Source organism: Gavialis gangeticus, unplaced genomic scaffold (genome assembly GCF_001723915.1).
Source record: "Gavialis gangeticus isolate Ggan-Ray unplaced genomic scaffold, GavGan_comp1, whole genome shotgun sequence".
Taxonomy (NCBI): Eukaryota; Metazoa; Chordata; order Crocodylia; family Gavialidae; genus Gavialis; species Gavialis gangeticus.
This window is the reverse complement of record NW_017729024.1, coordinates 118,634,302-118,653,903: the sequence shown is the minus strand read 5'-3', so window position 1 is coordinate 118,653,903 and position 19,602 is coordinate 118,634,302. Positions and strand designations below refer to the sequence as shown.

The 19,602-nt window shown below is 38.8% G+C and overlaps 1 protein-coding gene across 3 annotated transcripts in view; it reads left to right on the top strand.

Moving 5' to 3' along the window:
• KDM4C (lysine demethylase 4C) overlaps positions 1-19,602 on the top strand; it is a 532,790-nt gene that overhangs the window by 101,301 nt on the left and 411,887 nt on the right. For all 3 annotated transcript variants that reach the window (XM_019517600.1, XM_019517601.1, XM_019517602.1), the window contains exons 6-7: positions 989-1,038; positions 15,680-15,783. In XM_019517600.1, the coding sequence (XP_019373145.1) occupies positions 989-1,038; positions 15,680-15,783 (154 nt within the window). The remainder of the gene's footprint in view (positions 1-988; positions 1,039-15,679; positions 15,784-19,602) is intronic.

The window sequence follows — 19,602 nt, the reverse complement described above, 5'->3', positions numbered from 1 at the left end:
CTCACAACCACTAAGGAATTTGCAGTAGCTTACTAGCTAAACACAAGCTCGCATTTGAAGGAGCAGTTGCCCTGAACTAGCTTAAGTGAACTGCTGCATGTAGCCTGTAGAACTTGAGGCTTGTGGTTCATTTTTCATGTGACAAAAATGGTGTCCATATCTTTATATTTGTGCGCTTTGGTGTTTTTGTCGATTCGGGAGCTCTTCGCTGTAGGAGACATTACTAGGGATCACTGTGTGGAAGTGGCTTTCATCAATCCCCAGACTTGTGGTGTAGAAACAAAACTTTATTAACAAGAGCTAATATCAAGAACTGTTCACAGTAAAGAAGTAACAGGCTTGCTGTTGCCCTTGCAAGGGTCTGGAACCTAGACCTGTTGCTGTTCTGCCACACCAGGAAGTTCCTCCTGCCTTACACAGACTGTACCCTGGAATGCCACGTGTCGTGAACACTGTGTCGCACAGTCAGCCGTGACTCTGGAAAATCTTTCTTTTTCTTCATTCTGCTTTCCAAAAACAAGGTGTGTATTTTATTTGCGGGCATGTGATATGCAAAAAAAAAAAAAAAATCCAGTGCTTTCTGACTCACCCTCAAAGTTGGGTAAATGCTCTTCTTCACCAGTGGAAAGAGGCCATTGATAGATGGCCTTTGGCCATCAGTAGTGACAATGTACACATTTTCTGTGCAAGATTAGTATTTTTTCAATAATATTTTGCTGATTAAAAAAATAGGAGACATTACTTTCTGATTGGCCCTCATATATTATATTGCACTGAGTAATCTTCAGAACTCAAAAGTAAACTTGAGGTATTTTCTTCTTAAAAAATCTAAAGCAGCAGTCCCTGCTTTTCCCGTTTGTTTTACACCATACTTTTCAGTGTTTTAATCGTATTTATTTTCTTTTCCTTTAGAAATTTTTTCTGCACAAATTGTTGTTTAATACTTGTAGCTTTATGCATTTCAACCTTTTCTTTATATAAATTTTAGGTATGCTATTCCTCCAGAACATGGAAAACGGCTTGAACGATTAGCTCAAGGTAATATTTTCAGCATTTTTCATTAAAGGCATTCATCTTAAAGGTTTTTGATTTTCAGGGACATCTCTGATTTCATGTAAAAAATAACCTATCACTCTCCTGATTTATTGTGGTTTCATGTTTCCTAAAATGGTGGCATTTATTTTTTTGTCTGAAATGTGGTAGCTGAATATCATTTAAAATATTGCTTATGGGGTAATAAAACAATTTGATCTTTCTTCTTAATGCTTAATTTTTCACTCCTAAAATAGGTGCCATATTTTTATAGGGTGTAAATGATGGATACCATAAAATAGATACATTTCTTAGACTAGTAGCAGATGATCTGTTGTTTGTTATGAGCTATATTAACTCTGAAATAACTCAAGTTAATTTTTGTTTTAATTAGATAGTGTAGGTAAGGTTATTTCTTTATGTTCAAATATATAAATTCACGAGTTCATTTTTTATTTTACCCAAGTGAACCTAAAGTCTATGTGCTAATGGAGTGCTTGTATACATAATGCAAACACAAATTTGTGCCCTGAAAATTTTGTGTTTGTTGCTTTTTTCTGTGGGTTTTTTTTTTCTTTAATCTGGTCTCAGGAGAGGAGTACTACATGCTGTATTTGAGCTGAGTCACTGAGACAGAAAACCAAAGTGAATATCAAATGCTTGTGATCACTAAACTCTGGGGCCCTGGCCAAATTCCCACTTAGCTAACTATATTTTACATATTTGAACTTCCTGTGTAGTTTCAGTTGAGGAAGTTCTTACACATACTGTCTCTTCCAAATCCTATTATGTTTTATTGCTGGAGGAGGATGTCTGATTATATACCATCATATAGCTCGTAGGTCAGATACAGACATTTAAAAACCTGAGGTGGAATCAATATAAGTTATGCCGTTTCCTGTAAGCGGTGTACTTTAGATCGGTAGTGAATAGAATGCATGTTTGCCAGGGGGGGGGGCGAAACTTAAACCAGGTTCCACCATTTTTAAACCTGCCTATACGTGGCGAACTTCTGTTTTGTTATGAGTATAGACTGGTTTTGTGTGCCAAGCTTCTGTTCTGTTACAGATATAGAATAATTTCCAATCACTTATACTGTAAAAGCGTAATATATGTACCTAGCTATAGACTTCATTAGTAAATGGGTTTTCAGTCTGGCTTTGATATGGAGGAGGCCAGCTGATTTTGATGGAAGATCACATGGCCAGCCACCATATTCACGGGCTGGTCATGGCAGTCCTCCCCTCCATGCCTCTTGCTGAGGGCTGTCTGTCATGTGGCCCCACTGCCAATTGGTGGGGGGGGGCTGCCTTCATGTGGGCAGCCCCCCTGTTGCCCGTCCCCCTTCAGCAGGCTATGCAGCTGAGCCACAGCACTGTGAGGACTGCTGGCTCACTCTGGGGAGCTAACATTTCATTTTCTGTAAGCTTGCTTTCTTTCTTTTCCACAATTTTGGTAGGTCCCTATCCGTATCTTCATCAATAACTTGGAAGAGAAAGTTATACAGATGATATACAGATGATATCAGGCTGGGTGGTGTGCCAGTTGCTTTGGAGGATGAGATTAGGATTCAAAATGACCTTGATAAAATATAGAAATGGTCTGAAATTAAAAACCTGAAATTTGAGGAAGACAAATGCAAAGTACTATATTTAGGACAGAACAATTAAATGTACAAATACAAACTGGGGAAATGACTGGCTTTGTTGATGTGCTACAAAAAGAGGATCTGGGGTTTATAATGAAGTACAAACTGATTATGAGTCAACAGCATGCATTCACTGCAAAAAGGGCAATAACAGTGGGTTGTATCAACAGGAGTGTCCTCTTCATGTCAAGGGAAGTGATTTTTCCATTCTATTCAGCACTAGTGAAGTCAAGGAGAATAGGACTGGGACAATATGCCAGTAAGAAAACAAAAGTCTGCATCAAGGACACAGTGGAGGTGATGGGATCAGACTTTTGGGACTTGAGTAGAAGAGACAGTGTACACTAGAAGTCATTCTTCAGAGCCTGTAATGGAACTCGGGGGGATGTGAAAAGTCTCTTGTTCCTTACACTGTAGCTGCACATAAAGGCTAGTACTACCTATTACTGCTCTTGTTTACTTTGTTAGCTCAAGTTGCAAAGGTTTGTGTGGTGAATATAAATGCTCCAACTCTGTTAGTGTCAGTATGATGCTGCATGCACATTTTTCAGTTTACTTTAAAAAATCTAGAGAATTAGATATAAAAAGAACCCTTTAATAGAACATTAAGTTGCAAAGTTGCACTCACAAGCTAGGACATGTCCAAGTGAAAGGTATTTATGCAACCTTACTTCATCCCCTTTTATTTATTTGCCTTCTGATTGCTAGCTCTTTGTGTGTTTGTTTGGGTTTTTTTTCTTTTCCCCATGGGGCCAGGGGACCTGGTCTGGGGATATATCAGGGTTGTGTAGTTAAGAATACTGTTGTCTTTAGTATCCGTTTCTCAGCTGTTGCAGAAATTGAAGGATATATAATGTATGAGACTGCAGATTGAAGGTGGAGAAAGGAGAGTCTTTTGGTTAAGACATTTGAATATTTTTCAGGAGAATTTAATTCTGTGTATATCTCTACTGTGAGGTTTAGATATGAGCATTTAAAAAGTAATAATTTGTGGATTTTTTTTTTTTTACTTTAATGTTTCAGTTTTTACCCGAATAATTTGTGTTTAGTTTTTCTTGGGGCCTGATTCAAAGCTTACCGAAAATGTTAGAGTGGCTACAATTGACTTTGCCAGTTTTTGGATCAAGTCCAAGGAGATGCTAGTCACTTAGATTGCAGAAGAAACTTAGTTTACCTCAACATAATTTAATTTAGCATAGGGGTGTCCAATTTATCCGGCCCATATGGCAAAGAGCTGGTTCACGGGCTGCACCAGACTTACAGACTGGTCTTGCATTGTGGATCCAGAGTTGCTGTTGCCTCAGGGCTGCAGAGCACAGCCCTAGAGCCACCGCTGCTTGCAACATGGCCCTGGAGTAGCATGTAGCTGCCCTGGGGCTGTGTTGCTCATGGCAGCTGTTCTACCGCTTTGGAATGTGAACTAGAATGGGCACCCTGTGCAGCATGTGAGCACATCTGGTGAGTCCCGCATGCTGCCTGTGGGTCACTCTGAGACTGCAGGTCATATCTTTGACACCCCTGCTTTAGCAGGTATTTGAAGGTAACAGTCCTACTACATTTTTCAGTTACTTCAGATAGTTCAATTCTTCATTCAGTTTAAAAATGGACCCCAACAATTACTTTGTTTTGAAAACATATGGAGGATTTCAGTGATATGTTAGTTTTATGTGTGTACACTTATTATGAGAGTTTTGGCATACTAACAAATATAAACATACCACTAAGTAAAAAGCTGGTATGCTTAGTAGTCCAGTAAATTAAATTAATGATATTTGTAATCTTGAACTTTTATCAGGGCAAAGTATTTTCATAAGTAATAAGATGGAAAATTTCCCAATTCTGGCTATTAAATTAGGGTAGAATCTTAAAGGTAATTATCTGTATATTTAAGAGTTATCATAATGATCTTTTGTGTTCCAATGGATGATACATGCCTATATTTTCTTTAATAATTTCCCATAATTTCTAATTATTTCCATGCTAGTGGAATTGAGGTGTGCGTGCTCTTTCTGCTATAGTTTCTGCCTGTAAAAACAGTCAACTTTTTCAGCAAGCTGTCTTAAAATGATGAAAATGTCATGTCAGCCACATGGCTGCAATTTACCTAATCAGTAAAGGTTAATAACCTTGCAGGATGAATGAGGACTACAGACTTAATTACATGTTTATTCAAAACTGGTTGTACAGATTTTTTTTGCACAACTGCAACTTAAAAAAAAGGCTGCATAATTCAAGAGGGTTAGTCCCACTGACCAGATACCTACTGAATTAATTGAATTCTCCTAAATAATTAAAATGATAAAATAATGCAGTAAGTGTGACAGGTTGTCTAGGTCAAGGCAGTACTTGATATATAAAATTAAAGGAGGGCTATGATATTTTCCATTATCTTGTCTGCACATCATAATTATCACACTTGCCTTTTATGCATGAATGCTTTCATCTTTGGTTTCCATTGAAATCTTGATTGACTGTGGCACCTACAAATATTTTATCTGAAAGACATTAAACTTGCATATAATAAAGGCAGCAGTTTGATTTTGCCCTTCAGCTGCTTTCCCATTTATGTATTTTTTTTTTCCAATTTTATGTAGACGTAAATGTAATAAAAATCTCAAGTGAGCTGTTATTGCAGTTTTTAAACCCATTGTTATGTTCTTCTGTAATACCTTAGAATTCTTAAGGAATTTTTGTTTGACAGACTTGGCTAGAAAATAAAGGGAAAATAGAGGCAGGGTGGCAAATCATAAATGACAGCTTGGAAGATTTCAGGTTCTTTTAATAGATCCCTTAATTGCACATGCTATTTTCTAAAAGAGTTGATATCTATCTGTGGTGTTCAATTATGTTAAACGAAGTAAGAGACTAAAGTAAGGTTTAACATATTATAAGCAGTGAAATAAGAATGTTTTAAAAACCCTACTGTAGTATATAGCGTGAGCTAATACCTATATTTTATTAATAAAAGTATAAATAGCTCCTGAAGTGAGACTTAAGCAGTTTGAAATATAATTCCCCAAACTGTGGCAGCTGAAGAGTTAAAGCTTTCGTCAAATGCTTATTTTAGTCACAATTAGTGAAACTGCACATGAACAGAAGATAAATATAGAATACTACATATTTATGTGTGAATAGTAACACTCACATTTCATTGCATGCACTTGCCAGCTTTAATGATTGAAATAAGTTGTATTTAAAAGGAGGGCCTCTGTCTCTCTGTGGGGACTTTCATGCTCATCCTCTTTATTTTTTCATTTTTCTTGTAGTCTGAAGAATGACAATACAGGGTTAAAACCCTGTATAATTAAATAACTATATTGAGAGTCTAACACATTTCCAAAGTTAAAAAAAAAACATGAAAAAGCCACACACTTGTCTTTTCTTCCTGAACTCTCTTTGACACCAGAGCCTGATATGGCATATACCAGGGGCTGAGATTGGAGCTGGGGCCATGTGTCAGCCCAGTGCACCATGTTGGCCCAATCTAGCACAGGAGCTATAGGCCCAATATGGCAAGCGGGGCTAGGCTTTGGGTGTGGTATAGCTCACAGACTGGCTCCACACCAGTCACTTGGTCTTCAGGGCCAAAAGATTGGGCACTGCTGTCCTATTAAAATGCTGGATATTACCTTACCTTGAAGTCATAGTTCTTTGTGGGATGCAGTACAAATCTCTTGTGAGACTAGCACAATCTGAGATCACAGCAAAACAGTTTTAATAAAGCCACGTGCAAGCATTCATTGTAGTTTAGGTAATTTTTTCCAATCATTCCTGGCTTGCAATTAAAGGGCAGAAAAACCTAAAACAGGGATTGGCAACATTTTTGGTCGGAGTGCCAAAAACACCCCAACCTCTACCCACATCTTGACTTGGCATTCCAGAGGCCAGGGAGTTGCGAGGGGCCCGATTTTCATTTCTAGTGGCTGCGTGCACAGCTTGGGGTGGATGGCAGGGGCGGGCCTGGAGTTATGCTGCACTGAACTAGATATTTCTATAATGATGTATCTCCTATTCAGTACCTTCCTTGGCAGCCACCATTTATTGGGTTAGAGATGCCACAGGAAACGTTGCCAATCATTTTGTTAAATAGTCATTAATAGATGGTATTATGCATGAATTTATCCAGTTCCTTTTTTTACCTGGCCATGCTATCTGCCTCCACTACCTCCAGTGGCAATGAATTTCACAAGTTAACTATATTGTGCTTTAGAAAGTACCTATGAAGCAGGCAGTGAGTGGATTACTTTCTAGCTGAGCCCAGTTTGGAAACTTTCATTGCCCTTGCATGCATGTGTATTGACTGCCCTCAGATGTAGTTGGCACCTCAAATGCCAGAAGACTTTGAACCACGTCTGGAGCAACGATAATGGTAGCAGAAGCCATGTTGGAATGTTGCAGCTCAGCCAAATGGAACAGCTCTCTGAAATAAGAGTACATCCACACAAAAAACTGAAGGTGACATTTAGCAAGTGCTAGTGTTTCTATGTTAGCTCAATCTACACGGGATACATAGCCATAACAACACAGGTGTGGTGGCCTGGGTTTCAACAGGCATGTGCTAAAACCCATTCCCATATCTTCATTTCTGTTGTTATCTGTACTAAGTAGATAAACTTAACACGGGTATGCTGTTGTCTTACCTTTATTTTGCTGAGCTGTACCCTAATTGTAGGCATCCAGTTGTGGCTAAATATCACCAAATGTATGAATGACCATCTTCTCTCAGAAAGGATTCTTCTCGTATTCTAGGATTCTGAGACTGCCGTGGAAGCACTTCTGAATGTACCCATGCAATTTTTGGGAATATAGGGGACAATGTACCTTATCCTATTTAAATCTGACTTTCAATTACACTTGTCCAGGCTACAAAATCATTGCTCTGAATCTCTGTCTTTGCTCAAGAACAGGGGAGTGAAAGTAGTAGTGCAGGTGTAACCAATGAGAGTAGGTGGACTGGCTGAATTTAAAAATGTAAAAGAGACCTGCCTCATCAAGAAACGTGTCAGTTGACTCAAGTACTTGCCAGTTACTATGAAATTTCACATTTCTCTTACAGAGAGTAGAAGTATATGCTAAAATAGTAGGTATTCAATTCCATATGCCTACCAAAACCACAGATTTGAATACCCAATTGATATAAAAAAATAACCTGGATAGATTCCAGCTACGGGATCCTATCCTTTTTTTTTCCCTTTGGAGCTGAGACTTAATGTCAGGGTCATGAATGAGCCACTAGTTTTATAATAGTATTAATTGGTCATTCTGGACCTCTTCAGCTTTTCATCTACTTGAGGAATGGTTCTTCTTTTGGCAACAGATAGATTTTGTTTATATATCTGGAACAGCCCACTGGTGGCATGAGTACTATCTAGAAAATAGCAGGCACTCAATGGAGATAATTAGTTACATGGCTGTGTAAGGGATTTGAACTGCAGTGTTTCGGAAGGATGTCTGTTTCCCTCTCTCCATGGTGTTCAATATCTTGATAAGTTTCTTGCTAATATTGTTACTAAATACTAGGGCTGTGTGAAACTTTGGTCGCTGGTTTGATTCGGTGGAGATTGGGCCCGATTCAGCGGCTGAATCTGAATCGAATCAGGAGACGCTTTAATTTCTCCAAAGCAAAGTGGAACCCTCAAAATCGATTCAGAGAGATTTGATGATTTGGATATAGACACAGCTTTAAATGTTTTTTCTACATACCTCAAAGTACCAGGTGGCTCGTGAACGCTGAGATGCTGGGGTGGATGGAGCATCCCATAGGAGCGTGGGGCAGTCTCCAGTGCACTTGGTGGCGGACCCGGAAGTGGACCAGAAGTACTTCCAGTTCACATCTGGGTCTGCTGCAGAGCATGCGGGGGGGCTCTCCCGCTCCAGCCCTCCAGCTTGGTGACTGGTGCCTTCTGGGTCTAGGGGGACACCCAGGGTCTCCCCACAGCCAATTACTGAGCTGCACGGGGCGCAGAGGGAGATTCCCCACATGCTTGGTGGCAGACCTGGAAGTGGACTGGAAGCACTTCCAGTCTACTTCTGGGTCCACTGCTGAGCATGTGGAGGGGCCCCCCCATGCTCCTGTGGGAAGCTCCATTTGCCCCACCATCTCAGCATTCATGAGCCATGCCTGGCACCTCGAGGTATGGAGAAAAAACAGCATTTCATTCAAATCAGCATTGAATCTTCAGATTCAGCCAAATCAAATTGGGACAGTGATCCGAATCAACGAATGAAATCACTGTCCCCTGATTTGGGCCGAATCCAAATTGAATATGGCCTGTTTTGCACACCCCTACTAAATACAAAATACTCTGGCCTCCATGCCTGTTAGTGTACCTTTGGGCTTTGGGGTGGTTCCAGTCAGAGGTGCATCTGCTTCCTGCCCTTTGCATGGTTCTGGGTAAACCTCTAGCAATGGGCTTCTAGGCAGTGCAGCCAAATGTATTGGTAACTTGCACTGTAGCGACTGCTGTTAAAAACAAAGTGTAGGGTTTTATTTTCAATATCAGAAGGGAGAAAAAATGACTTGGCTCTTCGTGGAAGAAAAATTAGTCAACAGTACATTTTAATAAAGTTTGATGAAATAATTAGCCCCTTCATATTCTAAGGAATCTTAATAGACTGCCTAGTTGCTTTCTCAGTGAAAGAGAGTATATGACAACTTTGCATTTTAATTGAACCTCATATCTGTTATCTAAGTAACTTTGTTTTGTTGGGGCTTGGGAGTCGGCTAGAAAGGAGCATGCAATTCATGTGCTAAGAAGGACTAGCCAGGTCAGACATTAATATTCCTAGACAATCATATTAATAGTAGCCAATAGACATTAATGGGGATTTGATAGAGTGAATAAAATATGTTTAGGGGTATAGATTGGAAGGACTGGTTATACCACAACTGAATAACATTTTTTTATGTCTTTAAAAAATACAGATAATTGAATTGGATGATTAAAAATCAATATCTTTGTCTTAGTGTTAAGGCAGACATTTGTTTTTTAACTCATAAACATCTAGTGGAATAACAAAATAATTTTGAAGTACAAAATTTGTGTTTGTGTACATACACACTCATGTATCATAATTAGATGACAAAATGGTCAAAATATTATTTAAATGTCTTACACTTAAAGTGCTAGCCCAGCAATGCTTTCTGTATTACCAACTTTTCTCACAAACTATCTCCCAGCAAGAAGAGGTTGAGTGAGGCTGAAGAGTGAACCCTACCCTTCCATAGCAGAGCTCCCAGCAGCCATTTCAGCAATCCCATGCCTCTGTTCCAGTGTAGAAATTAGCTTCCTTGCTTAAAACAATAATCCCATTTTTGAATGGCTATTTTGTTTTGGGGAAAAGGTGCAAGTAGTATGAGAGTAAATATGGTATGTATATTTATTTTTACCTATTTGTTCAATGACTTTTCGCGTTGGTACAGTTGCTCATAAAATACTATTTTGTGAAAGCCAACTGGGATTTGGTTTGAAAAGTACTTGTTGGATACTTTTTGGCTGGTTTACTGAAACAGCAGATGTTTGCTGGTTGTACAAGTGGCCTAATAAATGTATTGCAAAGGCTACTGGTCTGGATTCCCCAGCTTTTGTAATTATGCAACTTTTTTTGCCCAAGGATTTTTTGTTCTGCCAACTTAATGGCATTCCATGCATAAGTGAAACCTAATAATTTTTTGGAGTCAACATGCCATGGATCATTATGTGGCTTTGTGTGTGCACAACTACTAGTGTTGATTCTTCATTGTAAGTCCAATGTATTAGGATCATAGGAAAGTAGGGCTCAAAGGGATTTTATGAAGTTATCTAGTCTAGTCAGTCTATCCCCCTGTTCAAGTCAGGATCATCCCTGACTAAAATATCCAAGCCAAGTGTCTGTCTGACCTGCTTTTGAAAGTTTCCAAGCATGGAGATTCCCCAAGTCGAGAAGATCTTTCCCTTGGTTGACTTCTCTACCATCGTAATTCTGTGATTGTACTAGGACCTCCAGTTCTTCCTGTTTATTCCCCATACTTCTTGCATTAGTGTATAAACATTTTGGTAGTCTGACTGACTGTCCTGTCCTCTCCTTGAGAACAATGCTAAGGTTCTCATTATTGCTTCCTCTCTAGTTTTTATCCAGGTCTCCCCGCTGTTTACTAACCTCTGGGCTTTCGTCTCCATCCCTGGGTGAACTGAGTTTAAAGCTCTTCTCACTGAAATTCACAGTTGTAGCAATTTACAAGAATGATCAGTAACCTCTACCTTTTTTATCCACTTAAATTTCTGTCTTTAATGCTTGGGATGTTTTTCTGCTCCTTGGAAAAATATTATTCATGTGTTCTTTGTGTACTAAAAACAGGATGTATTTTCAAATGGTTTTCTTCCATATGAATGTGTGTGAAACTTGATGTTAAAACTGAAAATGATCTTGGTCGTTGTTGGAACAGGTGACCTTATTTATTAAGTTCTTGTCATGACTAGGTGCCTGAAGTTATTCATTGACATCCCATGTAGGCACCTAAAAGTTGCTGAGCATCTTGGGCCTGTTGGGCACTTAGCATTTCCAAAAATCAGTTCATATATGTATGTGCCTAAATATGAATTTGGATGCCTTACTTTAGACTCCTGTTTATGAAATTTTTTTCTTTAGTTTCCAATACATTTGAAATTAAGCTGAAATTCGGAACACGAAGTATATTATATATTATACATGATGTGTTTTATTGGGAAGATGTAAGGCATAATTTCAGTGGTTCATTGTAAATATAAATTCCAAACTAATATGAAGTATTTAATATACTGCATATTACCTTCCTTCACTGGTTTTTCAATTTAAATTAAGTTTTGACCAGTCACCACATTTGTTCTGGCCTTGATTACAAATCCATATAGAAAAAGAATTTAAATAGACTCTTCTTTCTTTATTGATTTTAATTTAAAATTTAATTCATTGAATGCAGTACAAAACTACAGATTTTAAGATTGATGCGTTCATTTGAAATATACTGCCAAGAACTAGCTCTTAGTGTGCGTGCATTTGTTTTTAATTATTTCATGAATGGTATAGTCCTTTAAAGAAAAACTTTTAGTGGGTACTGAAATGTGTTGTTTCATGTCTTATTTTTGCCTTGCCATGCCATGCCATGCTTTATTGTCCTGAGCAGATTTTTACAATCAAGTGACACCATATCCTAACTCATTTCCTCTTATTTCCTTTCCACATGTGTATGTTAGAAGCAACGTCCACCAGAGTGGAGAAAAATGAGAATGGCTATTATTTGTTGTACAAAGATGAAAAAAGGGTGGGGGGGGGAGTATGCTTTATTCATATATGTCAGTCTTATATAGCAGACATCTGTTTTTATTTATTTTTGTAAAAAGCACGTTATAACAAAGTTTATGAAGTCTAGGATTTTATCAGTCTCTGCTACCTTTTCTCCTTTTCATCCACTCTTCTTTGCAGTTGAACCTCTGATTTACAAACCTATAAATTTCACAAAAAAGTAATCCTTTTGCCCTTTCTAATGGCAGAATGCTAAAGTGAAATCTACATTTAAAAGGCTAGGGCTGGGGGTAAGTGCTCCAGGGTTTGGTGCCTGAATTTGCTCCAGTCCTTTCCTGTTTGCACGGAAAGTCATTTAACCTACCTTTTGCCTCGCTGTAATAATGGGGAGTAGTGTCATTGGTTGAGAGATCATTGGTTGAGAGAGTATGTAAGTGCAGTAATTTATTGATACTATTAAAATGTAAGTGATTGTTCAAGAAATACTTCATAGTATGAATAAATCAAAACAAAATTGAATTTGCCAAAATGAACTATTTGGAAATGTTATATAGTTGGTATTTTAATATCATATGTGCCTAATTGCTAAATTTCTGAACGTCAGTGATCCACAGTAGGTCTTCTAACGATAAGTGCTAGTATTTGATGTTTGACTAAAGATTTTTCTCATCATTGATTATTGAGTAACTTGGTGTAAACAAAAACTGTCCGTCATCAGCCTTCTTCTCTTGCTTGGTTCATTAATATTACAATCCAGTCTTTGAAGCACTAAAGTTCATTTTCATTATAATATGCCTTGACATTGCAAGTGTTCCCTTTGTGCTTTCATCAGCTGAAAGGGATGCTGATTTGAAAGCAAGGAGTGTAACATAGTGCCTGGATAGAGTTGAGGGGAGTAGAAGAATTCATGTTTAACAATATAGGGGCAGGCTTCTCTTCTGCCTCCTCACGTCCTCTGTTCTTTCTTTAGCTGGGACCCATGGGAGACTTGCTTGGCTGTTTGACTTTCAAATCACCCTCTTCCTTCAATATTTAATATGCCTCTCCTGGGTTTTCAAGAGCTTCTTGTCCCTGTTTACTGCCTGTCCTACTCTACCTCTTTAGGATTCAGTGTAGTAGCAGTGTTTTCAGGAGGGTGAGAGTCACTTACCTGGTTTGGAATTAGGAAAGAATTTTTGTTTTGGTCAAATTGATTGAAGTCTGGATTTTCTTTTCCACCTCCCTAACAATATCATGGAGACACAGTTGAAATAAAAAGAACTTGAAAATTTAATCATGTTGGAGGAGGTAAGTCTATAACTCATGTCTAGTGTGGATAAAGGCCAAATAGGTCCCAGAGAGATAAGGCATGAGTTTTGCAAGTGGAACTTATTCCTGTAGAAGAAAAGGAGAACTGATGTCTTGTCAGCCTGAGAATTCCATTTTGGCAAGCTCTACTGCTTCCTGAAGAGGATTTGGAAGTAGCCTGGTTCTTGGGTATAGGGTCTGGAAGGTCTACTTTAAGTTTGTAGTTACTTAATAGGAGTACTGGACCAAGTTAAATGTCTGGTATGTGAAAGCACGGAGTGAGTACATAACAACAGTGTTAAATTAATAAAGGTTGCAGCCTGCCTTTGAATTCATCCCTCTGTCTGATGTTCATTAACCTGAATGCCCAGGTCAACCAGTTTGTAACATCATTGAAAGAAATGAGCAGGAAGAGTAGACTGTTACTAACAGTGTGCAGAGTCACTTGGATGGACTGGATAAGTTCAAGTCAGCAGGCCTGGATGAGCTGCATCTGAGGGTACTGAAGAAATTGGCCAGTGTCATAGCAAAACGACTGGCCGAGCAGTGGTTCCTGGATCAGGTCCCGGAGGACTGGAAAAGGGCCAACGTGGTCCCTATTTTCAAGGGGAGGAAGGAGGATCCGAGTAATTATAGGCCAGTGAGTCTCACTTCCATCCTTGGAAAGGTCTTTGAAAAGATAATGAAGGATCATATATGTGGGAGTCCAGTGGGGAAAAATAACACAGCAGGGAACCTAGCGTGGATTTGTAGCAGGTAGATCATCCCCAACCAATCTGGTTTTATTTTATAACAGGATCACAAAATGCTTAGATGCAGGAGTAGAGGTGGATGTTGTTTTCTTGGATTTTAGCAAGACCTTCGATATGGTATCTCATCCTATTCTCATAAATAAATAAAGAGGCTGCAGCATAAATGTTTACATGGTCAGGTGGGTGGCAAATTGGCTCAGCGGTTGCACCCAGAGAGTGGTAGTAGGCGGGTCAGTATTGACCTGGAAGGATGTGGGTGGTGGGATCCCGCAGGGTTTGGTCCTTGGACCTGTACTCTTCAGTATCTTCAGTGACTTGCATGTGGGTGTGAAGTGTAACTCTGTCCAAGTTTGTGGATTATACTAAATTGTGGGGTGAAGTGCACACTCTGGAGGCTAGGGAATGATTCCAGGCAGACCTGGACAGGTTAGAAAAGTGGACAGTACACAATAGGATGCAGTGCAACAAGGACAAGTGCAGAGTGCTGCACCTGTGGTGCAAAAATATCCAGCACACCAGAGGAGGACCACTCATATGGCTAGCAGTTTACAGGACAAGCCCTACGAGGAGAGACTGAGGGACCCTGGACCTCTTTAGCCTCTGCAAGAGAAGACTGAGATGTGATCTTGTGGCCGCCCACAAATTCATTAGGGGGACGCAGCAAGAGATTGACGATGCTCTGTTCACCAAGGCGCCTCTTGGAGTAACAAGGAACAATGGTCACAAACTGACAGAGCAGTTTTAGTCTAGATGTCAGGGAAAACTTCTTCACGGTACGGGTGGCCAAAATTTGGAATGGGCTTCCAAGGAAGGTGGTGCCCTTGCTTACCTTGGGGGTCTTTAAGAGAAGGCTGGATAGGCATCTGGCTGGGGTCATCTGACCCCAGCACTCTTTCCTGCCCAGGGCAGGGGGTCGGACTCGATGATCTGTTGAGGTCCCTTCTGACCCTAGCGTCTGTGAATCTATGAATGATGATAGTGAATATTTAAATGACTCTTCTGTAAAATAAAGCAAAAAGAAAAAGAAAAAACAAAGGACTTCACATTTTTACATATGGGGAAAGTGAAAGGCAGAATAGTAAAATGACTTGTCTGAGGTCAAACAGAATGCTTTTAGAGGGGCTAGGAATGAATTGATGTGAATGGTATGAATTAAACCCTGACTGTTTAAAATGAAAATATTGCCATTTCCTAGTTGACTTATTACACGAGTTGTTTTCTGCGGACACAGCATTGTTACCCCATTAGAAACCCCGTGGTTCAAATTGTCAGTGCTGTCAATGGCCAGTTTTGGTACGATGCATCTTTGTCTAGCTGTTGAGCATCAATAAAGCAACTAAGTATGCTCCTGCCTCCATAACCTCCAAACTCTATATAAATAATGTTGTTAAATAATTAAGATAACTCTTTAACAAAGCCTTCTGGGAGGGTAGGAATGTATTCAATAGGTAGGCCCAGATTGCAGTTGAAGTATTTACATCACTTTTATAGTAAAAATATGGCAAAAAATAGAATCTGAAGGTCAGAAAGACTAATATCTATTGAAGAATATTTCTGTTTTTATTCAGATACATCAGTAACTAGTAACAATAGGAAAAGAATCTAGAGAAATATGCAGTTATAAGTCTGCTGTACAAGAATGTTTACTGACCTTGTTTTAATTAAAACAGATCTGACTTTGCTAATTTTGCCTTACTAGGTTTCTTCCCAAGCAGCTCTCAAGGATGTGATGCTTTCCTTCGCCACAAAATGACACTGATTTCTCCCTCAATATTGAAAAAATATGGAATTCCTTTTGACAAGGTATGTTAGAATGTATTTGAAAATGGTGTGTTTGTGCATAATGTCAACGTATGTATAGCTATAGTAGTAGGCAACTGTTTATCCTTCTGGATCATGGTGTGTGCAGGACAGTCTAGTGATCATGGTGTCTAGGCAGGAGTATGGAGGAGTGGGGCCTGCCCAGACCTTCCATCCCCACTTTAGACTGTTGAGACAGGCAAAGTTAAGCTTTTTACAATCTAACCTTTTCTGAAGTTTAATAGTATATAGTTTAATATATTTTTATACTTGATAAGTACAAATTTATTAAGGGTTATTACCACTCTATTTATTTGAATTTTGAGCACTTTTAAGTAGTTATATTAGATTGTTGTATGAGCATACATTTTTTTCCAACTAAACCTTTCTATTGCCACACTTGTCACTTTATCTTAATATAGAACAATGTAACATTATGGATAATATGGAACAAGTTTCAGATGAAAATACAGAATGGATTGAAACTTTCAAAGTTTTCTAATTAAAAATGTTAATGTTTTTTTCCAGGTGTATCGATAAACACAAACAGAATTGCTCTTTTTGAATAATCATTTGTACAAAATGCCGTGCACATAGGGTTCTTTTATTTTGTTCTGGTAGGTAGTAACTGACTCAGAGTGACTGCTTAACTATGACCATTTCACATGTTGTAGAAGAATGGAAAAAGCTTAAAAATAGCAGTAGTGGAAAAGGATTCAATACTTAACTGTTTGCAAAAGCATTTAAAGTACTCCGCATCTTCCCCACATTATTTTTCATATCATAAACCTAACTTCTCCCCACCTTAAAAGCATTTTCACTTGTGACTAAGTCTGTACTCCATGTGGGGGCCAAGTAGTTGAAGTGCTCTTGACCTTTTTCTTAAAGCAGTGTCATGCTAAGCCAAAAACTGTTCAGCAGATCCCAGGTGTAGGTGTATTGTATATCAGCCCTTGATCAACGTGTATTATGCTGAGATTTAGAAACCTTCTGATTGCTACATAGTTATGATTATGGAGGAGCTGGACAATAAGCTTATGTATTTTTCATGCACACATTGTTTGCAGAATAAACCCATTAGAAATAAAGGTAATTCATTTCTTGGTTAGTACTGAGGTCTCTGTTTTCATATACGTGAAGTATTTATTTATAGGTAGCTGGAGGATCTCTATATATATAAACTCAGTTTTTCATTCTCATACTCTAGAATATATTACAATATAGCGCCTTCCATCTTTTTTTTCCAATTTAGATTTGTGATATATTAAGACATGTAGTAAGGAAAAGCAATATTTTACTTGAAACTTATTCCCCTGTTTATCTTGGAAGCCATGTTATATTCTGTATTGTCAAGCCTAATTTGTGCTACCTTCTCTAGTACAGTAACGTAATTGAAGAGATAATACATTTTTAAATTGACTTATGGCATAAATTATAAATAGTTTAATATCATTTTGAACATTCCTGAAAGATGCATTTTGAAGTCTATTGAAAGGTATGATGGACTAGGTGTCTTATTGTGCTATTTTTGTGCCAACTGTATTTTTATAATTGTATGATTCAGCCTTCCTCCTTCTCCTGTGCACAGAGAAACAGAGGTTAAGGGCCAGGGCTGGCTATCTGCCATACAAGACCTGATGCACCTCAAGTATCAGCAGAGCCTTGAATGGTGTTTTGTTTATATATCCAAAAAGCTGAGATGCTGAGCAATGAAGAGGTGTCCAGAAAAGATTTAACATGACAATAGGAGAGCAGGCTGGAAAAACGCAGCCTGGCAGTTCCTGGGGAGAAGATTCTGGGGACTGGAAGAAGTGGAGAAGCATTGGGGACCTGGAGAGACTGGAAAGGGACCAACTTAATAGGGACCAGACCCCCCCCCAGCATGGGAAGCCAGTTCACAGCTCCAGTGCAGTGGAGGAGCTGGGAGTGACAAACAGCTGTTGGTTAGTCCCAGCCCTTGCAGCATCTTCAAGGGCTATGCTGTTTTGGATATGTTTGGGTTTTTTTAAACTGTAGTAATCATTACCATGCGACTACTCAGAAAACTTCCTAGCTCATAGTAATCCTTGCTACAATTTAAATGAAACATGTCCTATGTGTAGTGTGACAAAACCCTCCCTTGGTCTAGAAGCCAAACCTGGTTTGGCTTACAGGGTCTCCTTGGTCCTGAGCAAGCACCATAACTGAAGAGAGAAATATTTTTAAATTGACACCTCTCAGATTATTAACATTATCAACAATTCAGTATCGTTTTGAACATTCCTGGATTTGTATTTTGAAGTAGGTATAAAAAGATAAATGATCACTGAGTCAGCAATAATGAATACCTGCAAAAAGCAAACTAACTTTTGGTAGCAGTACTATTATTAGAATTGGACCAACTATAGCACTAGTTAATGCTTATATTTTGAATAAAAATGAACTGCACTGTTGTTGCTAATGACTGTGTGATTTAGAGACGTGCATGGGAAATGCAGTATTACAAAGAAGCCAAGAGCAAGTTGGACTTCTATTAAAGGATAAAGCCACTAATTTGTTGTGTGCTTTTTGGGAAGTTAATTCACTTGGTTGATTTAAGTACAATATATCTCTAAATTGGAAAAATGAAGGCAGGTAGAATAATAAAAAAAAGTGCTGCCTCCCTTTGAATGAGCTGTACTGGAAAAATTATAAACACAAAAATAGTTGCTCTTTTGAATGATGTATTATCATAAGGAAATGCAGGTACTATACGCAGTTTTTAAAGTATACAGGTAACTACAGAGTCTTTTCATACCCTTGTGTCCAATAAAACCCTACAATTTAGATCCTTTGTTTTGTTCTTATTGAACATTGTTCTGAGCAATATATTTTTTTCAACATATAGAAATGATAGAAATATAAAGGGTAATATGTTGCTGGATGCCAGCAGAGTTGCTTTTAATATCATCAGGTTGTTTTTGGGGCTGGGTGGCACACTTGAAAGCAACAAGGTTGATTGTCTAATTTCTGTATCTTGGATTTTCCCATTTTCTACTTTAAAAAAGGTTGGAAATACTTAAATAGAATAAATTTAGTTCTGTCACCTAGTGTTAGGAGGAATCAGGCTGTACCCAAGTGCAGCTGTAATTAATGGGATTCAGTGAGAAAGTGAATAGAACGAATCAGGCTGTGATCTCTGCAGCTTGGAGTGATAGAACTGAAAACGTGCTGAATGCTGATAAGCCAGCCTACGCCTACCAGGTGACAGCTGAACTGCTGCTTATTGCAATAGAACACCTGCTAAACTGTCATTGGTGGGTGTGTGAGGCAAGATAAATTCAGGAATTGCTGGCGCCGAGAATATTCTCTCACACAGCCCTGCCATACAGTTTGAAAACTCCAATCATGATCCCAGTGTGTACATTTGTGTGTGTGTGTGCGTGCGCACTGTATGTTTACACACACAAATGCATACACTTGATGCATGTGCTTTATGGAACCTCAGAATGATTTACTGATTATGAATGGAGAGTTTGATCATGTATATATTAATATATTTAAATTAAGAAGAAAAAACACTGGGGTTAAGTAAAAAGTATGATTTGAAGAGAAACCGGAGTGTGTGTGTGTGTGTAGATAGACAGATATACATATATATAGCAGGGGTGGGCAGAATATGGCCTGTGGGCCAGATTCGGCCCATGAGGCCATTCTATCTGTCCTGCGGGGCCCCTAAAAAAATTTGGAAAATTAAAATTCATATGTCCTTGGTTCCTGTCAAAGATGACAGGAACCAAGGGCAGTAGGACCCAGGGGAAGCCCTGGAGGGCTCCTTCAACAGCAGGGCCCACCCGGCCTCCC